At 47.0% G+C, this 21,058-nt stretch overlaps 1 protein-coding gene across 1 annotated transcript in view; it reads left to right on the forward strand.

The window, feature by feature from the left end:
* The window catches only part of MYO10 (myosin X), a 228,227-nt gene that overhangs the window by 179,472 nt on the left and 27,697 nt on the right, over positions 1 to 21,058 (forward strand). The window contains exons 20-26 of the mRNA XM_011231438.3: positions 9,728 to 9,852; positions 9,949 to 10,063; positions 16,818 to 16,924; positions 17,776 to 18,009; positions 18,368 to 18,413; positions 19,156 to 20,022; positions 20,832 to 20,955. Coding sequence (XP_011229740.2) covers positions 9,728 to 9,852; positions 9,949 to 10,063; positions 16,818 to 16,924; positions 17,776 to 18,009; positions 18,368 to 18,413; positions 19,156 to 20,022; positions 20,832 to 20,955 — 1,618 coding nt within the window. The remainder of the gene's footprint in view (positions 1 to 9,727; positions 9,853 to 9,948; positions 10,064 to 16,817; positions 16,925 to 17,775; positions 18,010 to 18,367; positions 18,414 to 19,155; positions 20,023 to 20,831; positions 20,956 to 21,058) is intronic.

The following is a 21,058-nucleotide window of genomic DNA, read 5'->3' on the forward strand; positions in this document are numbered from 1 at the left end:
AAGTACGTCCTGGCCGTGACGTTGCTGTGTGGCTGGTGGAAAGAACATGGGACACCTGTATGTCCTAACAGGGATGTCTTTAGGTGAGAACAAAACGTAGGGTATGTTTTCATTTGCCTTTTTTTTTCCCCCCTCAAACAAAGCGTATATGTTTACCTATACGTGCTTGTAGGTGTGTGTAGAATGGACACACGGTCGCATGTTTGTCCATTCATGGAATATGTCCAGACAGAGACTCAGGAGGCTGGCAAGAGTGGTTTTCTCTGGGACAGCTGTGGGATTTTTGCCATATACATTCTCCGTGTTTCTGATTTTAAAAACCACCACCTTTGGATACATTATTCTATCATGTAGCGATAACTTAATGGAGAAACTGAGACCACTTTTATTTCCCAATTTCTTTTACATTCATCCTCAAGCTATACTGAGAAGTTCCGTTATTGTATTTTGCAGCTGAGCCATTTCCTATAGAAACACATTCTGATTATGTCCTATAAGTAGTCAAAAGAAAAGAAAAAAAAAAGGGATATTGAGCTGTGTTTTGGGCGTGTTCTCTAGAAACACGTTTTGAGGACCGCTTAGGCCTTGTGGCCGGCATCCTTACGGGTACCAGTGAAGCCGGTGCCAGAACAGAGTTTTTCTGCTCCTGTTTTCATAAAAGTAAATCGAATCTAGTTGGATAGAATTTGTTTTATTATCATTTTCTTGCAAAATTCACGCTCCAACAGTGAGAAACCTGGCTCCCACCATTCGCCATCCATTCATTTAATTGTAGAGTAGTAGTGGAATCGTGAGCCTGTTTTCCCAGGGAAGAACTCTGTCAGCTACAGTACAGTGCGCCTACGCGGCTCCTTTTGCGCTTAGTCTTCCAGACCCCATTTCCGCAGGTACTTAAGACGGCCCCGCCCCCAGCCCTTCAGTGAGGTGGTTTTCACGCCTTTGTAATACATAGAGGTTCTTTTATGACAACATGCATTACTTCCTGGGATCCTCCGAGGGTTCATTCTCGTGCTTTAAAATTCTCTGGATTTGGGCAAGTGTATCATGTCACATATCCACCATTACAGTAGCATACAGAATAGTTCCACCTACCTAAAATTTCCTTTTGCTCTGCCTCTTCATCCCTCCCCACTGAGTCCCTGGGAACCACTGCTGTTCATACCGTCTCTACAGCTTTGCCTTATTCAGAACGCCGTGTAACTGGAATCTAGTAGTGGACACGCATGCTCACTTCAGACCGCTTTCCTGTAGCACCATATATTTAAGTGCCCTCCGTGTTTTGGGGAACTTGATATCTCTTTTTTAAAAATCTCTGAATAGTATTCCATTATATGGATATGCCACAGTTTCTTTGGCCATTCACCTATTGGACGACATCTTGATTGCTTCTAGATTTTGACAGTTATGAATAAAGCTGTTATGAACATTCACCTGCAGGTTTTTGTGCGTTCAGTTCAATTGGCTAAATCCTTAGGGGCATGCTTGCTGGATCATATAAAACTGTGTTTAGCTTTATGAGAAACTGTCTTCCAAATCGACTATCATTTGCATCCAACCATGAATTAACGTTCCTGTTGCCCCACGTCTTCGCCATCATTGCGTTATTTTCAGTTTTCTGGATTTAATCATTCTAACAGGTGCATGGAGGTATCATTGTTTTAATTAGCAATTTCCTGAAGCAACTGCTATTGAGTATCTTTCCATATGCTTAGTAGCCATCCCTGAATCTTCTTTGATGATGTGTCTAGATCTTCTCCTTTTTTTTTTTTTTTTACACATCTGGTGGTGGTTTTCATAGTGTTTAGTAAGTGTTCTGTATGTTGGATATGGTATTTTTTCAGATAAATATTTTTAAAAATATTTTCCAGTGTGTTGCTTCTCTTTTCATTGTTTTAACAGTATCTTTCACAGAGAAGTTAATCACTTTTTCCTTTTATGAACTTTTGATATTGTCTCTGAATCCTTGCCAAATAAGTACACTGGGAAAGGCTGTAAACAGAACCACAGTTTCATTTATGCAACACCGTAGTGTAAGTGTGTGTGAATCTGGTGTGTCAGGTCCAATGGTAGGCAACTTAGTGACAAATTCGTAAAATTCAGACCCTCCCCTGAGAGAATGGTTCATCTCATGGGGACTTCACATGGATATGTCTAACGGACATGCAAAAATGCATGACATGAGAAGTCGCATGGTCAAGGTCACATCCTAAGGCAAGTACATGTGTGCTACCAAGGGAAGGGGAGGTGACAGACGGCATTGGTCAGATGCCTCAGGAGCAGATTTATGTATTGAGGGAGGGTATGTTGGAGAGAGCCCTAAAAGATCCATGAAACTCACCCGTTAAAGACAAAGGGAGAACATCTGGTGGTGAGGCTAGAGCCAGGTGAAGAAGACAGCAAGTGACGGCTTTAGTCCAGAAAGTTACAGTTCTCTAGAATGTGAATAAAATGTAGGGTTTACCAGCTGTGTGTTGACTGGAAGGCCCGACCGGAGCCATACTGTGGGGCCTTGAATGTGAACTTGAAGCCTTTGTGTTAGTTTGGTGTGTGCTGGGAGTTGGTGAGCGGGGGCACGGGCTACACTTCAGAAAGACTCTGTATGTGTGCGTGTTCTCTGTTCCAGTTTCTCCTTTCCTGTTGAGTAGTTGGGGTTTGTGTGGCTCTGCGGGGAGCACAGCAGCTTCTAGCTGTAATAGGTCAGCGTTTTCTCCTCGGGGTGGTGACTGCACTTGGCCGGGAGGGGTGTCTCCTGTGAAGGCTGTGCCTGGTGAGGGAGAAATTTCCATGCTCTGTAATCTCACCTCCAGGACTGACTCACAGCTTTTAACAGTCATTGTCACCTTGTTGCTTCCTGTTCCTCGCCTGGGAGAGGGGAGGGGGCTGCCTCTTCTCTAGGGGAAATTAGTTTCTGCCTCTTTGCTGAAAATGTGAAATTAGCAAGGGGCAACGACTGTGTAAAAATGTTTAACAGCCCGGGAGTGAAGTGACTGATGTAAGTACAAAGAATTTTTATCGCTAGTTTAATGGGCTTTTGTTTAGTGCCTGTTCAAGGTCAGGAAAAGTATATTGCTGCTTTAGTAACCATGCTTTTGAAAACTCTTCAAAGCCCGATAAACTTCTCTTCAATATTTATTAACTGCTTTTGAGAGTTTGATGTAGCAAACACAGCAAATAAAGATTGAGAGGCCTTGCATCTTTTTTTTTTAATTTTTTGGTTAATTAGTAAGGTGAGGACAGACGTCCCACTGTAAGACTTCCCAGTCGTTACAGGGCTGGGAATGATAGTTTATTCGTGTAACATAATTGACTTTGGATAAGCCTTTCTGGAATCTTTGATTTTCTGAAGTTGAAGGAGGTGAGGTTTCTGTTTAAAGGTGAACAGAGTGAAGGTACATCCAATAATGGTAATACAAACACAAATGCGCCTAAGACAGTAAATCCTCTCTGTAAGGTTAATTGCAGTGCCATTCCTCCCACTCCGTAGTATTTACTTACCAAAATAAAGAATCATGTAAGCGTTCTTTTTACTAAATAATTCGCTTATTTTATATTTCTTAGGATGCCAGGGACTAATCCAACACAATATGGACAATGAAATAAGTCCCTTGGTTGCAAACATAATATGTATATAAATAAAGTTGAATGTATTTCACATAGAGAAGGTAGGTCAGCATCCTTTAAAAAATATGAGGAAAAAAATAGAACTCTTTTAATTTTAGGATGTTACGCTAGTCACTTTGAGAAACAGTCTACCAAAGGGGCGTGAGAGATTAAGTCCTATAAGATAGAAAGTTACAAGTTTTTTTTCTATTAAGTTACTAAGGGCAGTAAGGAAGGCACTTGTTGGTATAATGCTCAGATCTCATGTTTGGTTTTTCTGTGCTCCGAGGACCTGGATTGTCAGGCCTACAGCTTGCTGCCGTGTTGCATTCTAAGCAGATTAGAGCCAGTCTCCCAATTTGGACCCAATCATTTGTTGGGTCCAAACAGGGACAGGTGCATTTCATGCTGTTACCTGGAAGATTGCCCTGTCTATGGAAGGAACTTCTAGTTTCCTCATCTACAAAATGGAATCTGCCCTTTTAACCCACGCGATCAGAGTAGAGAACTACCTTCTCCCTGAACTCCTGGCTGATCCCCCGAGAACTTTGAGGGTCCATCGATAATGAACTCGTTCCGTTTTCTTCAGTAAGCACAGATTGAATATCCTCGTATTGTAGACACGTAGCTATTTCCAAGTTCGCTGACATCCTTATTATCTTGATGCAATATTTATGAAATTATGAAAGGCTAGGTAATGTTCGGGGTAATCAGATTCATTAATGCATAAATGCGTTTATTTCTGTCTCTGGTTGTGAAGCTCCTCGCCTGCCCCGGGTCCCTGTTTACCAGCACCTCTCTTGCCCTTTATTGAGATTTGGACCTGCAGAAGGGAGGGCTTGCTCATAGCTGGATTTGGGGGGAGGTCTTAGCATGTTCTGTTATCAGTCATTTGTTTTGTCTAGGCATTCTGAAATCTTACTTTTTAAGATGGTAGGGGAAAATAGCTTTCCCGATGATGATGATGATTTTCGTAGAATTGAATTACCTGAAACAGATATTCAATCCTGTCTCCAGGATGGAGACTTTCCCGCACATCCGTTGCTACTTGTCCATTTTATTTTTTAAATTTTTATTTATTTTTTAAGATTTCCATATTTGTTTGAGAGAGAGCATGAGCAGGAGGGGCAGAGGGAGAGAGAGTCTCGATCAGACCTGACCCAAAACCAAGAGTCAGACGCTTAACCGACTGCTCCCTCCAGGCACCCGGCTGTTCTCCGTTTTAAATGCCTCCATGTCTTGTGTGGCTTTTAAAATACTTTAAGAAACTGGCTTTATTGAGAGAGAATTCACATACCATACAATTGACCCATTTGAAGTGTACAATTTGGCAGGTGTTTGTGGGTTCGCAGACAATGCACCCATCAGCACTGTCAGTTTCAGAACTTTTTCATCAGCTCACAAGGAAACCCCCTACTGTTGGCCTGCCCCCTCCCCGGCACACACCCCCACTGCTTCCACCAGCTGTAGGCAGCCACGACTCTGTGTCTGCAGAGTTGCCTTTCTGGACATTTCATATGGGCAGAATCCTATACCACGCACGTGATTTCTTGTGACGGGCTTCTTTCACTTAGTAGAACAGTCTGAGGGTTCACCTAGCGTGTATTAGTGCTAATTCATTCCTTTTGGTGACCAAATACTATTCCATTGTGTGAATAGATACATTTTGTTGATCCATTCATTTGGGGCTTTTGTTTTATTTTCATTTTTTCAAGTAATCTACACCCAGCGTAGGGCTCGAATTCACAACCCCGGATGAAGAGTCAGGTGCTCTGTCAGCTGAGCCAGCCGGGCACCCCCGTGCATTCTTTGTTGGTGGCCATTCAGGTTGTTTCTACTTTAAAGTATCCTTCCAGTAGCTTCACACTTGGTCTCCCTGCTTCTCTCTCCCTTCTTCACTCTGTTCCATGCAGGACCTCTGGAATCCACTCAATATCTGGGTTTTTACCGTGTAAAAAATGTTATTTATTAAACATCTTCAAAGACCTATAGCCACGTAGAAAAACAGTCATATTGTATATACCTGATTATCTCCTTCGTTCAATGCTTCCCTTTTGTCCTAGCAGCCTTTCTTCCCAGTGTCCATAGCAGTGCCCCCCACTCAGTAAGGACCAAGCATGAGTCTCGCTCTGTTTTTCTGCACGTGTGTATCTAGACTTGGGAATACCTCGGAGATATTTGGGTTTGGTTGCAGACTGCTGCAATCAAGTGAATGTCACAAAAAGCAAGCCAGATGAATGTTTTGGTTTCCCAGTGCATAGAACATTACATGTATACTATTCTGTAGTCTATTAAGTGTGCCGTGGCATCATGTCATAAAAAGTGTACCTATCTGCATTTAAAACTGCTCCACACCATCTGAGCTTTGGGCAAGTCATCATCACTGATCACAATGAAAAAGTTAGAAATATTGCAAGAATTACCGAAAACGTGACACGGAGACAAAGTGAGCAAATGCTGCCGGAAAAATGGTGCCGACGGACTTAACACAGCTTTGCCGCAAACCTTCAATTTGTGAAAAACACAGTATCTGTGAAGCGTGATAAGACGCAGTATGCCTGCAGAGTCGTGCACATTTAATACATAGGGCAGGGTTTTTGGTTTGGGGGGGGTGTTGGTTCTTTTGGGTTTTTGGGGGGTGGTCATTGTTTTACAAAAATGGGATTGTTAATACATACTTTCCTGCATCTTTTCCCACCTTGCCAAAGGCCTGAGAGTCAACTGGTGCATCTTTCCCTTGCTCCTGTTTTTAATTGCTGCATATTTCATGATGTGCCTGATATCAGAATATCCCTGGCCATTCGTCTAGTGTTGTTTCCAGTTTTGACGCTGCCAACAAAGGGATCCTCGTACACCTCAGGTCTGACCACATTCGTCTCTTACTTTAAGCCTCTTTTGGCTCCTTACCTTGAAAACAATTGCCATCAAAGTTGGACGCAGGAAGTACAGCTGCCCGGGTCCACCGCACCCCCCTGTGTCCCAGACTGACGACTGGACATGCCAGGTTCTCGTTCTGCCTCTTAGCTATTGTTTCTGCTGTGTTCTCTGTGGAATGCCCCTTCCCCTGCAGCAGTGAATAGAAGACTCTGGGTCAGGCCTGGGTTCAAATTATGTGTCACCCGTCCCTCCTCATACTTTGCTTTCTTCGGCATTGCTAAGGGACTTCATTTTAATGTTTGATACGGTTTTATATTCGACTTTCTGCTACGTAAGGAGTGAGAATTGGTATACCTGCCCCCCCCAAGTTGAAGGGTTCTGGGAAACAGTGCAGCCCCTGTGAGGCTACGCGTCTGGGGGCAGGGGCCTAAGGGAAATGTCTGGACCTTCTTCTCAATGTCGCTGTGAACCCTAAACTGCTTTTTAAAAAATTAAACGTTAAAAAAGCAGTTAAGGAGACAGTGAAAAGATGAGGGGTCGGGGGAGGTAGAAATGAGTGGGTGGAGCACAGAGGATTTTGGGGGCAGCGAAACTACTCTGTATGGTCTCCTAGTGGTGGGTGTGTCATTATACATCAAAACCCTTCCAAGGCACAAGACTGAGCCCTGTAATCTGTGGACTCTAGGTGGTGATGATTGGTCAGTGCGGATTCATCGTTTGTAACAAATGTAGTGCCCTGGTGGGGGTTGTTGATTAAAGGAAAGAAAAAATCTAGCCCCACTTTTTTTTTTTTTGGTCTTACTCGAGCATGAACCCCGAAACCTTGCACATAGTAGGTATTTAAAGCCCAGATTCCTGGCGGATAGCTGTTACTTCCAAAGTCCATGTTATTTGTTGCCATCAAAACTTCAGGCGGTCTCTGTCAGGGCGAACTCCAGAGCCCTGGAAACCTAGTTCCCAGTGAAGACCAGTGTGCACTGGGGAAGTTTTGGAAGGAAAAAAGCTTGTAAGCTGTGACGTGCCCAGCCCCCAGCTGGGTCATCTTCGAATATTAAAATCACCAGAGAAGGAAGTTGAAACTAAAAAGAGAACCAGCAATGGAAATGCAGGCCTACCGCCTCCCCCGCCCCCGTCCCCGCCTCGTGATTGCTGCTGTGTTGCCCGTGGATCCCCCTTCCTGCTTAAATGACTAGGAAGGGCCAGAAACACAATCGCACCGCGAGCCTGGAAAGCGCGGCCGCTCCCGGAGGTGGCTCCCTCCTCCTTGCCTCCCTCCCTGGGCTGTACGAAATCCTACAACCACACCACACTAATTAGCCCAAGAATGGAAGGGGTTGTCATGGCGACCGAGCACTTTTTAAAGCACAGGAATGGTGTTCCTTATTGTTCAGTGTCTGGAGCTGTGGCAGAAAGGTCAGTGTGGCAGGCGTTTTCCATATGAATTTTGGCCCGAGAGCTAAGCCGAAGGTGGAATGTTCCTCGGAGAGGCTGAAGATGGTGAGTGAGGCTGAACTTTTTTGGATGGGGGCGTCCCTTTCATAATATTTTTTTAGGACGTTCTAGGAACTGGTGCCAAACTAAGGAATCGCGGGGACTTGGTTAAATAGGGATTGGAGGGAAAGATGCACAGAAAAACAGTGTGGGTCACGAACCGGGGAGAGCTTGAGAAGTGTCTTGGAGCAACCAGTGATTGAATATTCGTAGGTGTCTGATTACGAATTTAACAAAGTTGAGGAAGTCTGATGCTTTATTTCGTGTTCTATGCTAGCTCTAGGCTAGGCTTTGTGGATGGCTCCTGCTCGGATTCTATTCCCAGATAATATAGCGGGAGCATGTTAACCAAATACCTCCGGAACTGTTGCCTCTCTCCATTTCTCATAACGCAAAGATGAAGCGTAAGAGTAACCAAGGGTGATTTTTCATATTTTTATGTTTTTCTTACTTTTCCAGGGATATTTAAATAATCAAGACTAAAAACCAGGGAGCCACAATTTTTTGGACGTTTGCCCTACTTTATTGGCTGTCCTCGGGTAGAATCCTGCTGAGTAGAGACAAGTTGACCACATTGTTTGTAGAAGGAATTAAATATAAGAGAAGTCAGCCTGCTGGAGATGATGGCAGGCTGTTCATCAAAAGCTGTAGGGGAGATTTGCAGAGCGTTCTCCAGATTTATTCTTCGCTAGTTTGGGAAGCCTGCAGGATAAGATAGCTTTAAACCTGAATTTGTGTTAATGACCGCGTTTATAAGGACTGCAAATTTTTTTTTTTTTGCACTTTTTGACAGTGTACTTCCATCCTCTCGTGCTCCTTTCAGTCATTTTATTCACAGTTGTGTGATAGAAAATAGATAAAATAAAGGATAAATAGAAATTAGTTCAGGAGAATGGCTGTTTGGATTGCAAAACAAATCATGGCCCAAAAAGCTGCCAGTGGGAAATGGCCTACTTTTGGGCTCCCCTGAAAGACCATTGTGCTGTCAGCAATGCAGTTGGTTTGGGGACGGAGTAGATAAGAGAATACATTTTAGGACATGAAGTTTTGGCTTGATTTTTGTCTGTCTTTGGTTTGGATTTTCTGGGATTCATTTCCTTAGGGATCATCGTGTAGAGCTCTCCATACGTGGAGGATTTGACTAGATATCGAGAAGACTACAATTCTCTATTTTTGTCCCTTTTCTTCACTGGGGTGCTTTCTCTCTCCCCACTCCCCACCCCAGCCTGGCCCACCCCTCCCTCCGTCCCTCACTGGGTCGCTCTGTTCTTTGGCTAGAAAAATGCCTTTCAGTTCCTTGAAATAGAAGTTCAGAAAGTAAATAAAGTGACATCTGGATGACACTCTTTGGGTTCTTTGAAAGACAGTATTAAAAAATGGTTATGTTTATGGACGTGAGAACAGTCAGAAATTTGAACATGGAGATTAATACTAGGGATTATTGGTATCTTTTAAGATATGACAGTGGTGCTGTGGTTGTATTAAGAAATGGTATTGATCGTATTTACGAATGTGATGATGTGAAGTCTGGGACTTCAGAAAAATTTAAGGGCAGGGAGTAAGGGCTCGTGAATGGTGCAGGATTCACACGGTGATGGTTATTGAAGCCAAGTGATGGGTCCCTGGGGGTGAGGTTTGCTTTCTCGTCTGTATTTGTGTGTGGTTCCGTGTGTGTGTGTGTGTGTGTGTGTGTGTGTGTGTGTAAGAATGGGGGGGTGGCCTCATTCACTTTTTCTTCTCACCATTTTGCATGTTCTAGATGCCAGACCAGTTTGACCAGGCAGTCGTGCTAAACCAGCTGCGATACTCCGGGATGCTGGAGACCGTGAGGATCCGGAAGGCAGGGTTTGCAGTCCGAAGACCGTTTCAGGATTTCTACAAAAGGCAAGGCCGGGCTGAATAGATCCTCTTTCTTTTCAGAGGGACTGGGGAAAAGAGGAATTGTAGCAAAAGGTGACGCGGGGTGTCTTTACGCTGCAGGTATAAAGTGCTGATGCGGAATGTGGCCGTGCCCGACGACATCAGGGGCAAGTGCACTGCCCTGCTGCAGCTCTACGACTCCTCCAACAGCGAGTGGCAGCTGGGCAAGACCAAGGTAAAATTACAGAGAAAGGACATTCGTCCCCTGGGACGCCCGGGTGGCTCACCCGGTGAAGCGTCTGCCCTCCGCTCAGGTCATGATCTCAGGGTCCTGGAATCGAGTCCCACATGGGGCTCCCTGCTCAGCGGGGAGTCTGCTTCTCCCTCTCCCCCTCCCCACCCACTCATTCTCTCTCTCAGATAAATAAGTAAAATCTTAAAAAAAAAAATTCATCCCATCAAACTCCTGGGCGATGTTAGGGCAGGCAACCTGTGTGACGGCTAACAAATTATTTTTGAACTTGGGGGACAATATGGTACTGTGCCCACCGTAGTCTTTTGTCTTCCAGACAGTTAATATTTATCCGAAGTCCTGGACTTGTCAGGATCTCTGTTTTCTGAAACCTCGGACCCTGAGTGACAGAGAGAGAGAGAGAGAGTGTGAGTGTGTGTGTGTGTGTGTGTGTGTGTGTGTATGTGTGTTTTCCTGCAGGCAGTCAGCGCATTTGGGCTGATGAGTGATTCAGTGCCGTGGAGTGCTGGGCAGCCTCTGGCTTCAGAGAAGTGAGAGCCCAGACCCTTCTAACTGTTTGTAACTTGAGTGCTGAATGCTGTCCCTGCCCCACGGGAGCTGTTGTGCAAGAAACCAGCCAACAGTCTGAAATCTCATAGGTTCACAAAAATCCAGTCTAGACAACCAAGTGAAGGTCATTTTTGGAACATGCTGGTGTGGCTGAGATGAGGCCTTTATTCCAGGCGGTAGCTGAGGGGTAGATACTTAGGCCTCAGCAGCGAAAATTAGAAAACTGGTTGTGTGACCTGTTCTCCTTCTATCAGGGAGCTGCCAAAATCATTTTGCCGAAACTCTTGTTTCTTCCCTCCGCTCCGAGCCTCGTCACACAGGAAAGACATAAACGTGACCTGGCACAGAAACGCAGTCCCCTGGGGGTAGGGGTGGGGGGTCGACCTTCGAGTATTTGGATGTACTTGAGAGTAAGAGGTGGTCCTCATGCCTCACCCCCCTGGCCCTCTGAGCAGCAGGGCAACATCCGGAAAGTNATCAGGGAGCTGCCAAAATCATTTTGCCGAAACTCTTGTTTCTTCCCTCCGCTCCGAGCCTCGTCACGCAGGAAAGACAGAAACGTGACCTGGCACAGAAACGCAGTCCCCTGGGGGTAGGGGTGGGGGGTCGACCTTCGAGTATTTGGATGTACTTGAGAGTAAGAGGTGGTCCTCATGCCTCACCCTCCTGGCCCTCTGAGCAGCAGGGCAACATCCGGAAAGTATTTTAAAGTTTCCACTCATATTACATTGTTTTTAACCAAAGGATTTCTTTTTAAAAAAGGGAGAAAGGGGGCCCCTGGTGGCTCAGTCAGGTGAGCATTGACTCTTGATTTTGGCTCAGGTCATGGTCTCAGGGTCGTGGTGGGGCCCCGTGTTGGCAGCTGGGCAAGACCAAGGTAAAATTACAGAGAATTTTAATTTTGTGTGGAGCCTGCTCAAGATGGTCTCTCTCCTTCTCCCTCTGCCCCTCCCCGATCCGGCTCTCTCTTGTGCTCTCTCAAAAAATAAATAAATAAATAATTGGGGGCNATTACATTGTTTTTAACCAAAGGATTTCTTTAAAAAAAAAGGGAGAAAGGGGGCCCCTGGTGGCTCAGTCAGGTGAGCATTGACTCTTGATTTTGGCTCAGGTCATGGTCTCAGGGTCGTGGTGGGGCCCCGTGTTGGCAGCTGGGCAAGACCAAGGTAAAATTACAGAGAATTTTAATTTTGTGTGGAGCCTGCTCAAGATGGTCTCTCTCCTTCTCCCTCTGCCCCTCCCCGATCCGGCTCTCTCTTGTGCTCTCTCAAAAAATAAATAAATAAATAATTGGGGGCGGGGAGAAAGGAGAATGGTTGACTATCTTAGTCCCTTTGGGCTGCAATAACAAAATGCCACCAACTCGGTGAGCTAAAGAATGGACATTTATTTCTCAGCGTTCTGGAGGCTGGAAGTCTGCCAGCAGGGTCCTCACACGGTGGAGCGCGAGCTCGAGCTCGGGCCCCTCTCCCTCTTCTTGGAGGGCGCTCATCCCATCATGGGGCCCCACCCTCCTGACTTCATCCAAACAGAATTACTTCCCAGAGGTCCTGTGTCCAAATCCCGTCACACTGGGGGATGGAGCGGGCACAGACATTCCGTCCATCACATCAGTGACAAGTTCAGGGGCACATGGGGGGGCACTCAGCAGGGGAAAGTGTGTAATGGACTAGTCTTCTACTCTTAATTTTTTTAAAGACTTATTTATTTTAGAGAATCTCAAGCAGATTGGCTACTGAGCCTGGGGCTCAATCTTGATCTCACGACCCTGAGATCACAACCTCAAGAGTCAGATGCTCAACCGACTGAGCTCCCCGGCGGCCCGTGCTCTTCTGCTCTTGAGCAGTTTCACCCTGGCGGGGGTTCAAGATGCCAACACCCACCAGGGTAGTGAGGGCGTGCAGAGGTGCTGGGCTTTAACACACACGTTTTAATTCCCTCTCGGTATCATGGGTCAGGGCGCCAAGCATGGCTTAGCTCCCGGCCTCTGTCGGGGTCACCCAAGCTGCAGTCGGAGTGTCAGCTGGGGCTGCATTCCCTCCTGGAGCTCGGGGTCCTCTTCCAAGCTTACGTGGTGCCAGCATCTGGTTCTTCACAGTTGTAGGACTGAGGCCCCCGTTTTCTTGCTGGCTGCCTCCTAGGGCTGCTCTCAGCTCCTGGAGGCCCCAGCAGTTTCTTACCACATGATCCATCCCACAACACGGCACTCACTTCTTCAAGGCCAGCAGGGGAGTCTGGCTGGAGTCTTCTCGGCTGGAGTCTTTACAGTTCGTGTAGTCACAGAAGTGACTTCCCATCACTTTTCCATCTGCTGTTTGCTAGAAGGAAGTCAGTTTCCACCCACACTTGCAGGATTAAACAGGGGTATAACTCATGGGGGGGGGGGTCACCTTAGGGTGTGTCCTCACACGTTTATAGGTCTCTCTGCCTGGAATTCTCCTCCCTCCTGCGCCCACCTCACCCCCTATTTATCTCACGCATCCTTCCATCTCAGCTTAGATGTGGACTTGGACAACAGTTCTTTTTGACATTCTCCATGGCACCTTGCATGAAAAATACATCCCCAAACTGAGTCAAGCCCCCTCCTCTGCTGTCTACATCAGTCCCATTGTGACACTCAGCATGCTCTCGTGCCATCTTGGCGTGGCCTGTTGACTTCTCTACAGTCACCCAGGAGAGAACGTAGAGTTAATTGTTCATTCTTCTATGCGATGCACAGAGTAGGAGCTCAGTCAGTGTCTGGTAAGCACTAAAAAACTATAAGGGATGAAATGAGGATGTCACCCATTTAGTCCTCCAGGGGAAACCTTCTAAAGACAGTTTAAATGGAACTCTTGACGATACAATATCGCCTGCTCTGACTTTAATCAAAAAGACAATGCATTGTCTATCAACGGATACCCTCCTCCTATCCCGCTGCCTTATACAGTGGAGTAACGGCCAAGACAGTGATGTCTCAGACGATGCTGGTCTCTCCTGCGAGCTCTCAGGAACCAATCCGACTTCACGTACAATTACAATTACATCATGGAAATGAAGCCCAAGGAAGGCTTGGGACCAGGCATAGCACAGGCGACACAGAGACCTAATGACATTGCCCTTCAGGTTACTATGTTCCTGGGGGAGAAGACATCCACGTGTTACCCATCAATTGTGCAGTGTCCTCTCCTCTAGGAATAAAGACACCTCTTCTCCAGGAGAGAGCTCACTGTGGATTGAAATGCTCGGTGGAACATTAAAGATGAGGAAATCTTTAAAGAAGAGTTAAACTTTAATTGGTGACCAGTTGGAGGTGGAAGTAGGATGGAAACTTGACAGTTCACAGAAACATTGGGAAGAAAATGTAAACATCAGAGCGTTTGAATCGTGTCCACTAAATAGCTTTGACCTTGGCCACTGTTGGGCTTAATTATACACTAGTGTGTGTTTTGGTCAGTGTTGCTGCCAGAAGGTCTTTGTATTTAAAGTCTTGACATCGAATGAACATCTGGAACTTCTGGTAAAGAAATTCCCATCACACGTGACGGAGGGAAACGTGGACAGCGTTGTAGTCGGCAGCTCAAACGCGGCACCAGGTCTGAATTCGTTGGCTCACATAAAAACACATTTAGTTCTTGGAAGGCAAGAATTCGTATCTGCTGGGGAAGCGTTCCTAATGAAGGTAGGAGTCCTGCCTGAACCTCCAATGAGCAGCCCGTCCAGAACATTCCCCGGTGTGTCCTCTCTGTGAGGTTGAGTTGAGGGTGACCTGGTTTTGACTCTCCCTGCTGCCTTGTGACTCTGACACATTTCATTTTTCTAACCACCTGGACTCTGTTGCCAGACCTTTTTCCCTCTGTTCTATGGAAATAAAGCCTGCAAGAGGTTATTTTTTTACAAAGACAACTTACTAGAATAATCCTTAGGCTCTTGAGCTATTAGGATAAGGAAGAATAAAGGTAGATGAAATTGTTCATATTGTATGTTGAGTCGAGTTCAGCAGGGCGGTCCCTCGAGTGGACACTGCCCTTTCCGGAGCCATTCGATGGCACCTGCCACAGGCAGACCTCCATTCACAGTGGCTGGGTCATGATGTCTCCGTCCCAGCCATGTCCCAGGAGGACGGGGATACGGCTGCTGCTTGCTGCGAGGCTGGGAGAACTGACGTGGCTTTCTGTGTGTCCTTGCATAAATGCGGGGTAGATGGTCTTAGGCCGAGTCGGGTCTCTAAAATTATTTTGCTTTATTTGTTTGCCCTGCGGGTTACTGGAAGAGCATCTAGAGAAAGATGGGGAAATAAATTTACTAGGCAGAGTGGAGCGCTCTTTGGGATGGGCATGAAACAACACTAAAGCAGGCATTTCTCTGATTCCGATTCAAACCAAGACATTCTGGAGACTTCCAATAAGGTGAGAGATGCTCTTCCCTTCATAAAGCTCTCTGTTTGGTTATGGATTAAGTACATTGCTCATTAGAACTGGCATTTTATTTAATTACAGCCCGGCCACCATTATACTTCCCCAAGATTTGATTTTCGTACTTTCAAATACTCATCAGAGAAACAGCATTAGGGTAAGATCTTTAATGCTGAAAAAAGTCTCAGAGAAGTTTAAAAACTTCTTGAAAGTCTAGTCTTGATGAAAACTGCCTCAGAGATTCATATTTCTGAAGACTTTGTTATCAAATAAATAAGCTTTATACTTGTAGCTTGTTTTTTGTGTGTGTTTGTTTTGCCAAAGATGCAGTTTCTTCTCGCATCAACAGAGCATGTAATTGCAATGATAGGAAGAGAGTTGTATGGAAAACGTTTCTAGAATTGTTTGCGGTAGAGTTTTACAAGTGCTCGGGAACTTAGAGCAGGAGTTGGTAAAGCTTCTGTGAGTCACGTGGTGGTAGGATTCTTTATTTGCTTTTTTTTCTTTTCCTCCCCCCAAATGTCTTGGAAGAGACAGAGCAGAGTGTCTGGGAAAATGTGTTATTAAGAAAACATAATGCATCATTATAGGCCAGAATGACTCACAGGAGCATAAATCAAAACATCATGAGTGAGAGAGAGTGTCATTTAGCTTCCCACCCACCACCACCAAAACGCTTCCGGGCTGACTGTTAATAGAAAAGCATAACAGTATTTGGCACTAGTTTTTCTAGGGAATAGTTCAGAATTTCTTATGCAGGCAGTAAATCTGAAATGATAAATTTGAAAGCTACCTTGATTGAGGGGAGGGTCTTAATGTTTTCTCATCTTTTCAAATTTTGGGAATTCTGATAGAGAGTGCCAATTAGCAGATGTACTTCCCTTGTTTAATAAGCATAGGATTGAGGTGCCTATTCCCAGAAATAGGCCAGCAAATAGCTATGATCTGTTTTGTCCCAATTCTGGCATTCTTGTGAGGGTCAAACTGAGATGGAGTGGAAATGGTTCAATTCTAATTTCAAACTCAGTTTTCAGAATTACGTTTTTTTTTTAAAGATTTTATTTGTTAGGGAGAACATGAGTGCAGGGCGGGGGGGGGGGCAGAGGCCGCCAGGGAAAAAGCAGACTCCCTGCTGAGCAGGGAGCCCCATGCAGAGCTTGATCCCAGGACCCTAGGATCATGACCTGAGCCAAAGGCAGACGCTTAACCAACTGAGCCACCCAGGCGCCCTTAGAATTACATTCCTAATGTCAGTTTTTAAAATGTACATTAGTTTTTGAAGCCAAGATCCCGTGATCGTAATCACTTCACAGTCATGCAGAAAGAGTTTCCATGTGCTAGTAAAGTAACATTTTGCAAAGTTCTTGGATTTTTTCGCCTCCCTCCCTTTCATTCCTTTTGTAACATAGGGTGTCTCTCTGGTTTCTCGTGACTTAAACTTCATGTGGGACAGATACTTGAGTGAGTGTAAACTTTGATGGCAACTTCATAGTCCTCTATGCCTGAAATGGGACTTTTATTTTCTATATCTTTGCTTTTTCTTCCTAGTAATATATTTCTCTGTATTTTTCTAATGTCTTAGTACATGACAGATGGAAAGTTTAAAACAACAAAGCGTCCCTTACCCCCAGGGAGTTGGAGAAGCGCTGTTCCAGAACACATGGCTGTGTGTTTGGAACACATTTACGGAGAGAGAAGAAAGCCTGACATCCAAAAGCTATCTCTGACTCAGAGAGAACCTCCTTTTACCACCCATGTTCTTCACTTCTGATGCGTCCCTTTCCCTCGGCCAGGTCTTCCTTCGAGAATCCCTGGAGCAGAAACTGGAGAAGCAACGGGAGGAGGAAGTTACGAGGGCGGCCATGGTGATCCGGGCCCACATCTTGGGCTACCTGGCACGGTAAGAAGCGCACAGAGAGGAGAAGCCGTTAAGCGCCAGGAGGAGGCCTTCCCCTGTATGTGTCACCAAGCGGGGTAGCCCTTGTTTGCTTTTATTTACAGCCGACCTGGATGGAGGTCAGGACCAGGCTGTGGGGAGTCTCAGGGTAGCGCCCCTAACTAGCGCCACGTGCCCAGTTGGCTTGACCTGGGTGGAACGTAGGCAAGGGGCCTCCGGATGTCTCCATTAGAGCAATGACGGGAGGGGCAGTGCCGAGATATTTCAGTTGTTTACCCAGTTCTGTGTCGCATATTGAAGCCCAGCAGCCTAGCTGTTGACTTGGCTGTTGGCCCGTCGGGTCCACAGAGCCCCCCGCTGCCGCCCCCCGGTCCCATGTTTGCCCAGCGAGGCAGTTTTCTTCCCTTGTGTGCTGGAGTTCTGTCCATCGCTGCGGACCTGCCTGCTGCAGGAACCCCCACATCGTTCCATTTTCCGAAGTACAAGACCATCCCGCTGTGGCCCCCCCCCCCCGCCCCCATGCGAACGGGAGACTATGTCCAATCTTTTTTGGTGCTGTTTACAATCCAGCCTCTCCCAGGACTCTTCAAAGTCAGCGTGAGGGGTTACGGGCTTATTTAGCCAAGATAATGATAAGGTTCTTGCTTTCGTTTTGTTTGTTGTTATTCTTTTGTGTTCCTTCCGTTTTGTTTTGTCCAAAGGGGCCTCCTGTTCGCTCCTGTGTCTATAATGAGACTTTCAAAACTAGCCCCTCTTCTTTTCTCTTGTAGCTTAATGTAAACTCATTTGAAGAGCTCAGAGCCTCATTACCTCAACAGCTATTCTGTTGTGCTGCTTTTGTTTTTCATTTTCAGAAAGCAATACAGAAAGGTCCTGTGTTGCGTAGTCATCATACAGAAGAATTACAGAGCATTCCTTCTGAGGAAGAGATTTTTGCACCTGAAGAAAGCAGCCATAGTTTTCCAGAAGCGACTCCGAGGTCAGATTGCCCGGAGAATTTACAGACGGCTGCTGGCGGAGAAACGGGAGGAGGAAGAAAAGCGGAAACGGGAGGAAGAGGAGCAGAGGAAACGGGAGGAAGAGGAGAGGTACACTAGCTTTCTTGCTCGGATGACGCAGAAGGATACCTTTTGAGTTTTAAGGTCAATATCCATTCTTGCAGCAAGAATTCCCAGTGGATGCTGCAGAACTTTCTATTTGAAGCATTACCTTTTGGTGGCTTGGATATAAAATTCCTTGGCTGCCTTGAAGGCCGAGTTCTGTGCATTTTTCTTCATGCACAGAATGAGCAATTGACCAGAGGAAGAGGATCCATCCCTCATCCTTTTTAAGTTGTCTTTAGCCAAGTTTTCTTTAAAAAGTAGCTCTCTCTTGGAAAAGTGCTTCTGGGGTTTTTATTTTTCCATTGCTTTGGTTATTTTCAGTCTTTTTTCTTTCTGTTTTTAGAGAGAGAGAGAGGGCCCGAAGAGAGGCTGAGCTCCGCGCCCAGCAGGTAAAGAATGCCATTGACCGCGTGGCATCCCATCTGCCCCTTTCCTTCCCGCTTCAAACACTTTGATGTAAGGATTTAAAACGAAAATAAAGTATAAAGATAGAAGAAGAAGCATTTTAAAGGTGATACTGATGATGCAACCCACTACAACTGAGTAAAACTTTGTGAATGTGTGAGGTTTTAAGTGTGAGCGCGGACCGCACCATTTCTCTAAACGCGCATAGCCACTGTCGTTGTTTGCTAGCACGCTGGAACAAAGCACCACTCAGCCTGTGTGGATTCAGTGACAGATATTGGTATTTCACGATTCTGGAGGCTAGACCCCCAGGATGAAGGTGTCAGCAGTTTCTCTTTCTTCCGAGGCCCCTCCCCTTAGCTTGCACATGGCCACCTTCTCAGTGTGTCCTCCCGCGGTCTTCCGTGTGTGTGCCTGCGTCCCTGGTGTGTCTGTGTGTCCCGATCTCCTCGATCTGTAAGGACACCGGTCAGATGGGGTTACAGCCCACCTCATGGCCTAAATCTAACTTAATTGCTTCTTTAAGAGCCCTGTCTCCAAATACACGTTCTGTGCTTCGGGAGATTGGGGCTTCAGCATGATCCATTTGTTGTGTGTGTGTGTGGGGGGGGGCACACAGTTCAGCCCGTAGGAAGCACATCTCCTCGTGGTTCTTTATTGCAAAGAAGGAGCGATGCTCGTACTGGTGAGTGACCCTTGCTGACCTCTTCTTCCTCTTCTGCGCAGGAGGAAGCGGCAAGGAAGCAGCAAGAGCTGGAAGCCCTGCAGAAGAGTCAGAGGGACGCGGAGCTGCCCTGTGACCTGGAGAAGCAGAAGGAAAACAAGCAGGTGGAGGAGATCCTCCGTCTGGAGAAGGAGATCGAGGACCTGCAGCGCATGAAGGAGCGGCAGGAGCTGTCCTTGACCGAGGCCTCGCTGCAGAAGCTGCAGCAGCTGCGGGACGAGGAGCTCAAGAGGCTGGAGGACGAAGCGTGCCGCGCGGCGCAGGAGTTCCTGGAGTCGCTCAACTTCGACGAGATCGACGAGTGCGTCCGCAACATCGAGCGTTCCCTGTCGGTGGGCAGCGAGTTCTCGGGGGAGCCGGCGGTGCCGGCGGAGGGCGCGGGCGCCGACAAGCCCAGCTTCAACTTCAGCCAGCCCTACCCCGAGGAGGAGGTGGACGAGGGCTTCGAGGCCGATGACGACGCCTTCAAGGATTCGCCCAACCCCAGCGAGCACGGCCACTCGGACCAGCGAACCAGCGGCATCCGCACGAGCGACGAGTCGTCGGAGGAGGACCCCTACATGAACGACACGGTGGTGCCCACGAGCCCCAGCGCGGACAGCACGGTGCTGCTCGCCCCGTCGGAGCACGGCTCGTCCGGCGGGGAGCCCACCTACTGCCTGCCCCAGAGCGGCGGCGGCCTCCCCTCGCCGGACGGCGACTACGACTACGACCAGGACGACTACGAGGACGGCGCCATCACGTCGGGCAGCAGCGTGACCTTCTCCAACTCGTATGGCAGCCAGTGGTCCCCGGACTACCGCTGCTCCGTGGGGACCTACAACAGCTCCGGGGCGTACCGCTTCAGCTCGGAAGGGGCGCAGTCCTCGGTGAGTACGGCCCCCCTGGGGGAGGGGGGTGGACCTTGTCTGCCAGCCGTGGCTCTGCAGCCCCGTGAGGGGCGGGGGGGTGGGGGCTTGCGAGCCGAGGTTTCAGAGTCGGGCTCTTGAAGACGATCCTAAACCCCTTTCTCTGGCCAAAAGCAATCGCATTAGTAAATGGACCTTTGATGCGCTTGCTGTAGGTTGAACACAGAGCCCAGAATTGCCCAAGAAAACTGGCATTGTAAAGGGAAGCTTGAGCTGTACCTGTCACAGCTTCCCAGCAGGTGGGGAAATAAGACCCGCCCTCAATCAGAACTAGACCGGCCAAGGGCACACCGGGGAGCCAGCCTTCCGGCGGCTTCACGGTCCGCTCCCCAGCACGCTCTACCTGGTTCTGCACTTGTTAATGGTTTACACGTGCTCTTTCCTACTTAAAGGTTTATTTATAGTTGACTTTTATTTTTCCCATTGGCTATGCATTAAATATCACCTTGATTTTCTAAGACTTGAAGGTATTTTTATCATAGTAATTTAAAGGGAATTAACTCTCGTATGGTTTGATTAAAATTATGCCCTTGAACAGCAGTGTTTTTAGAACACCCTTTGGATTAAAGTATGTCTCGCATCGTATCAATTCAATGGATCATTTGACCTTACCGTATTTTGTAGTTCTTTTAATGACCACCCTGTGTTGTGATGGAATGACTCCTCGTGGTGCTTCTGTCAGGTTTTAGTTTTTTCCACGTTGACAGATGCTGGGCATTTTTGTGGCTTTTTCTGTTTGGCTCACCATGGGCTCTCTCCTTCTTGTCCAGTTTGAAGACAGCGAAGAGGACTTTGACTCTAGGTTTGATACAGACGATGAACTTTCTTACCGGCGGGACTCTGTATATAGCTGTGTCACCCTGCCTTACTTCCACAGCTTTCTGTACATGAAAGGTAGGACCCGTGTCCCCAGGGCGCCTGGGTGGGGGTTAGAGCGATGGCCCCTGAGGTTTTGTTTTCACGGAGGTTGATTGAGGGGGACCAGGAAGGTCACTCT

This window comes from Ailuropoda melanoleuca, chromosome 3 (assembly GCF_002007445.2).
Source record: "Ailuropoda melanoleuca isolate Jingjing chromosome 3, ASM200744v2, whole genome shotgun sequence".
Classification (NCBI taxonomy): Eukaryota; Metazoa; Chordata; class Mammalia; order Carnivora; family Ursidae; genus Ailuropoda; species Ailuropoda melanoleuca.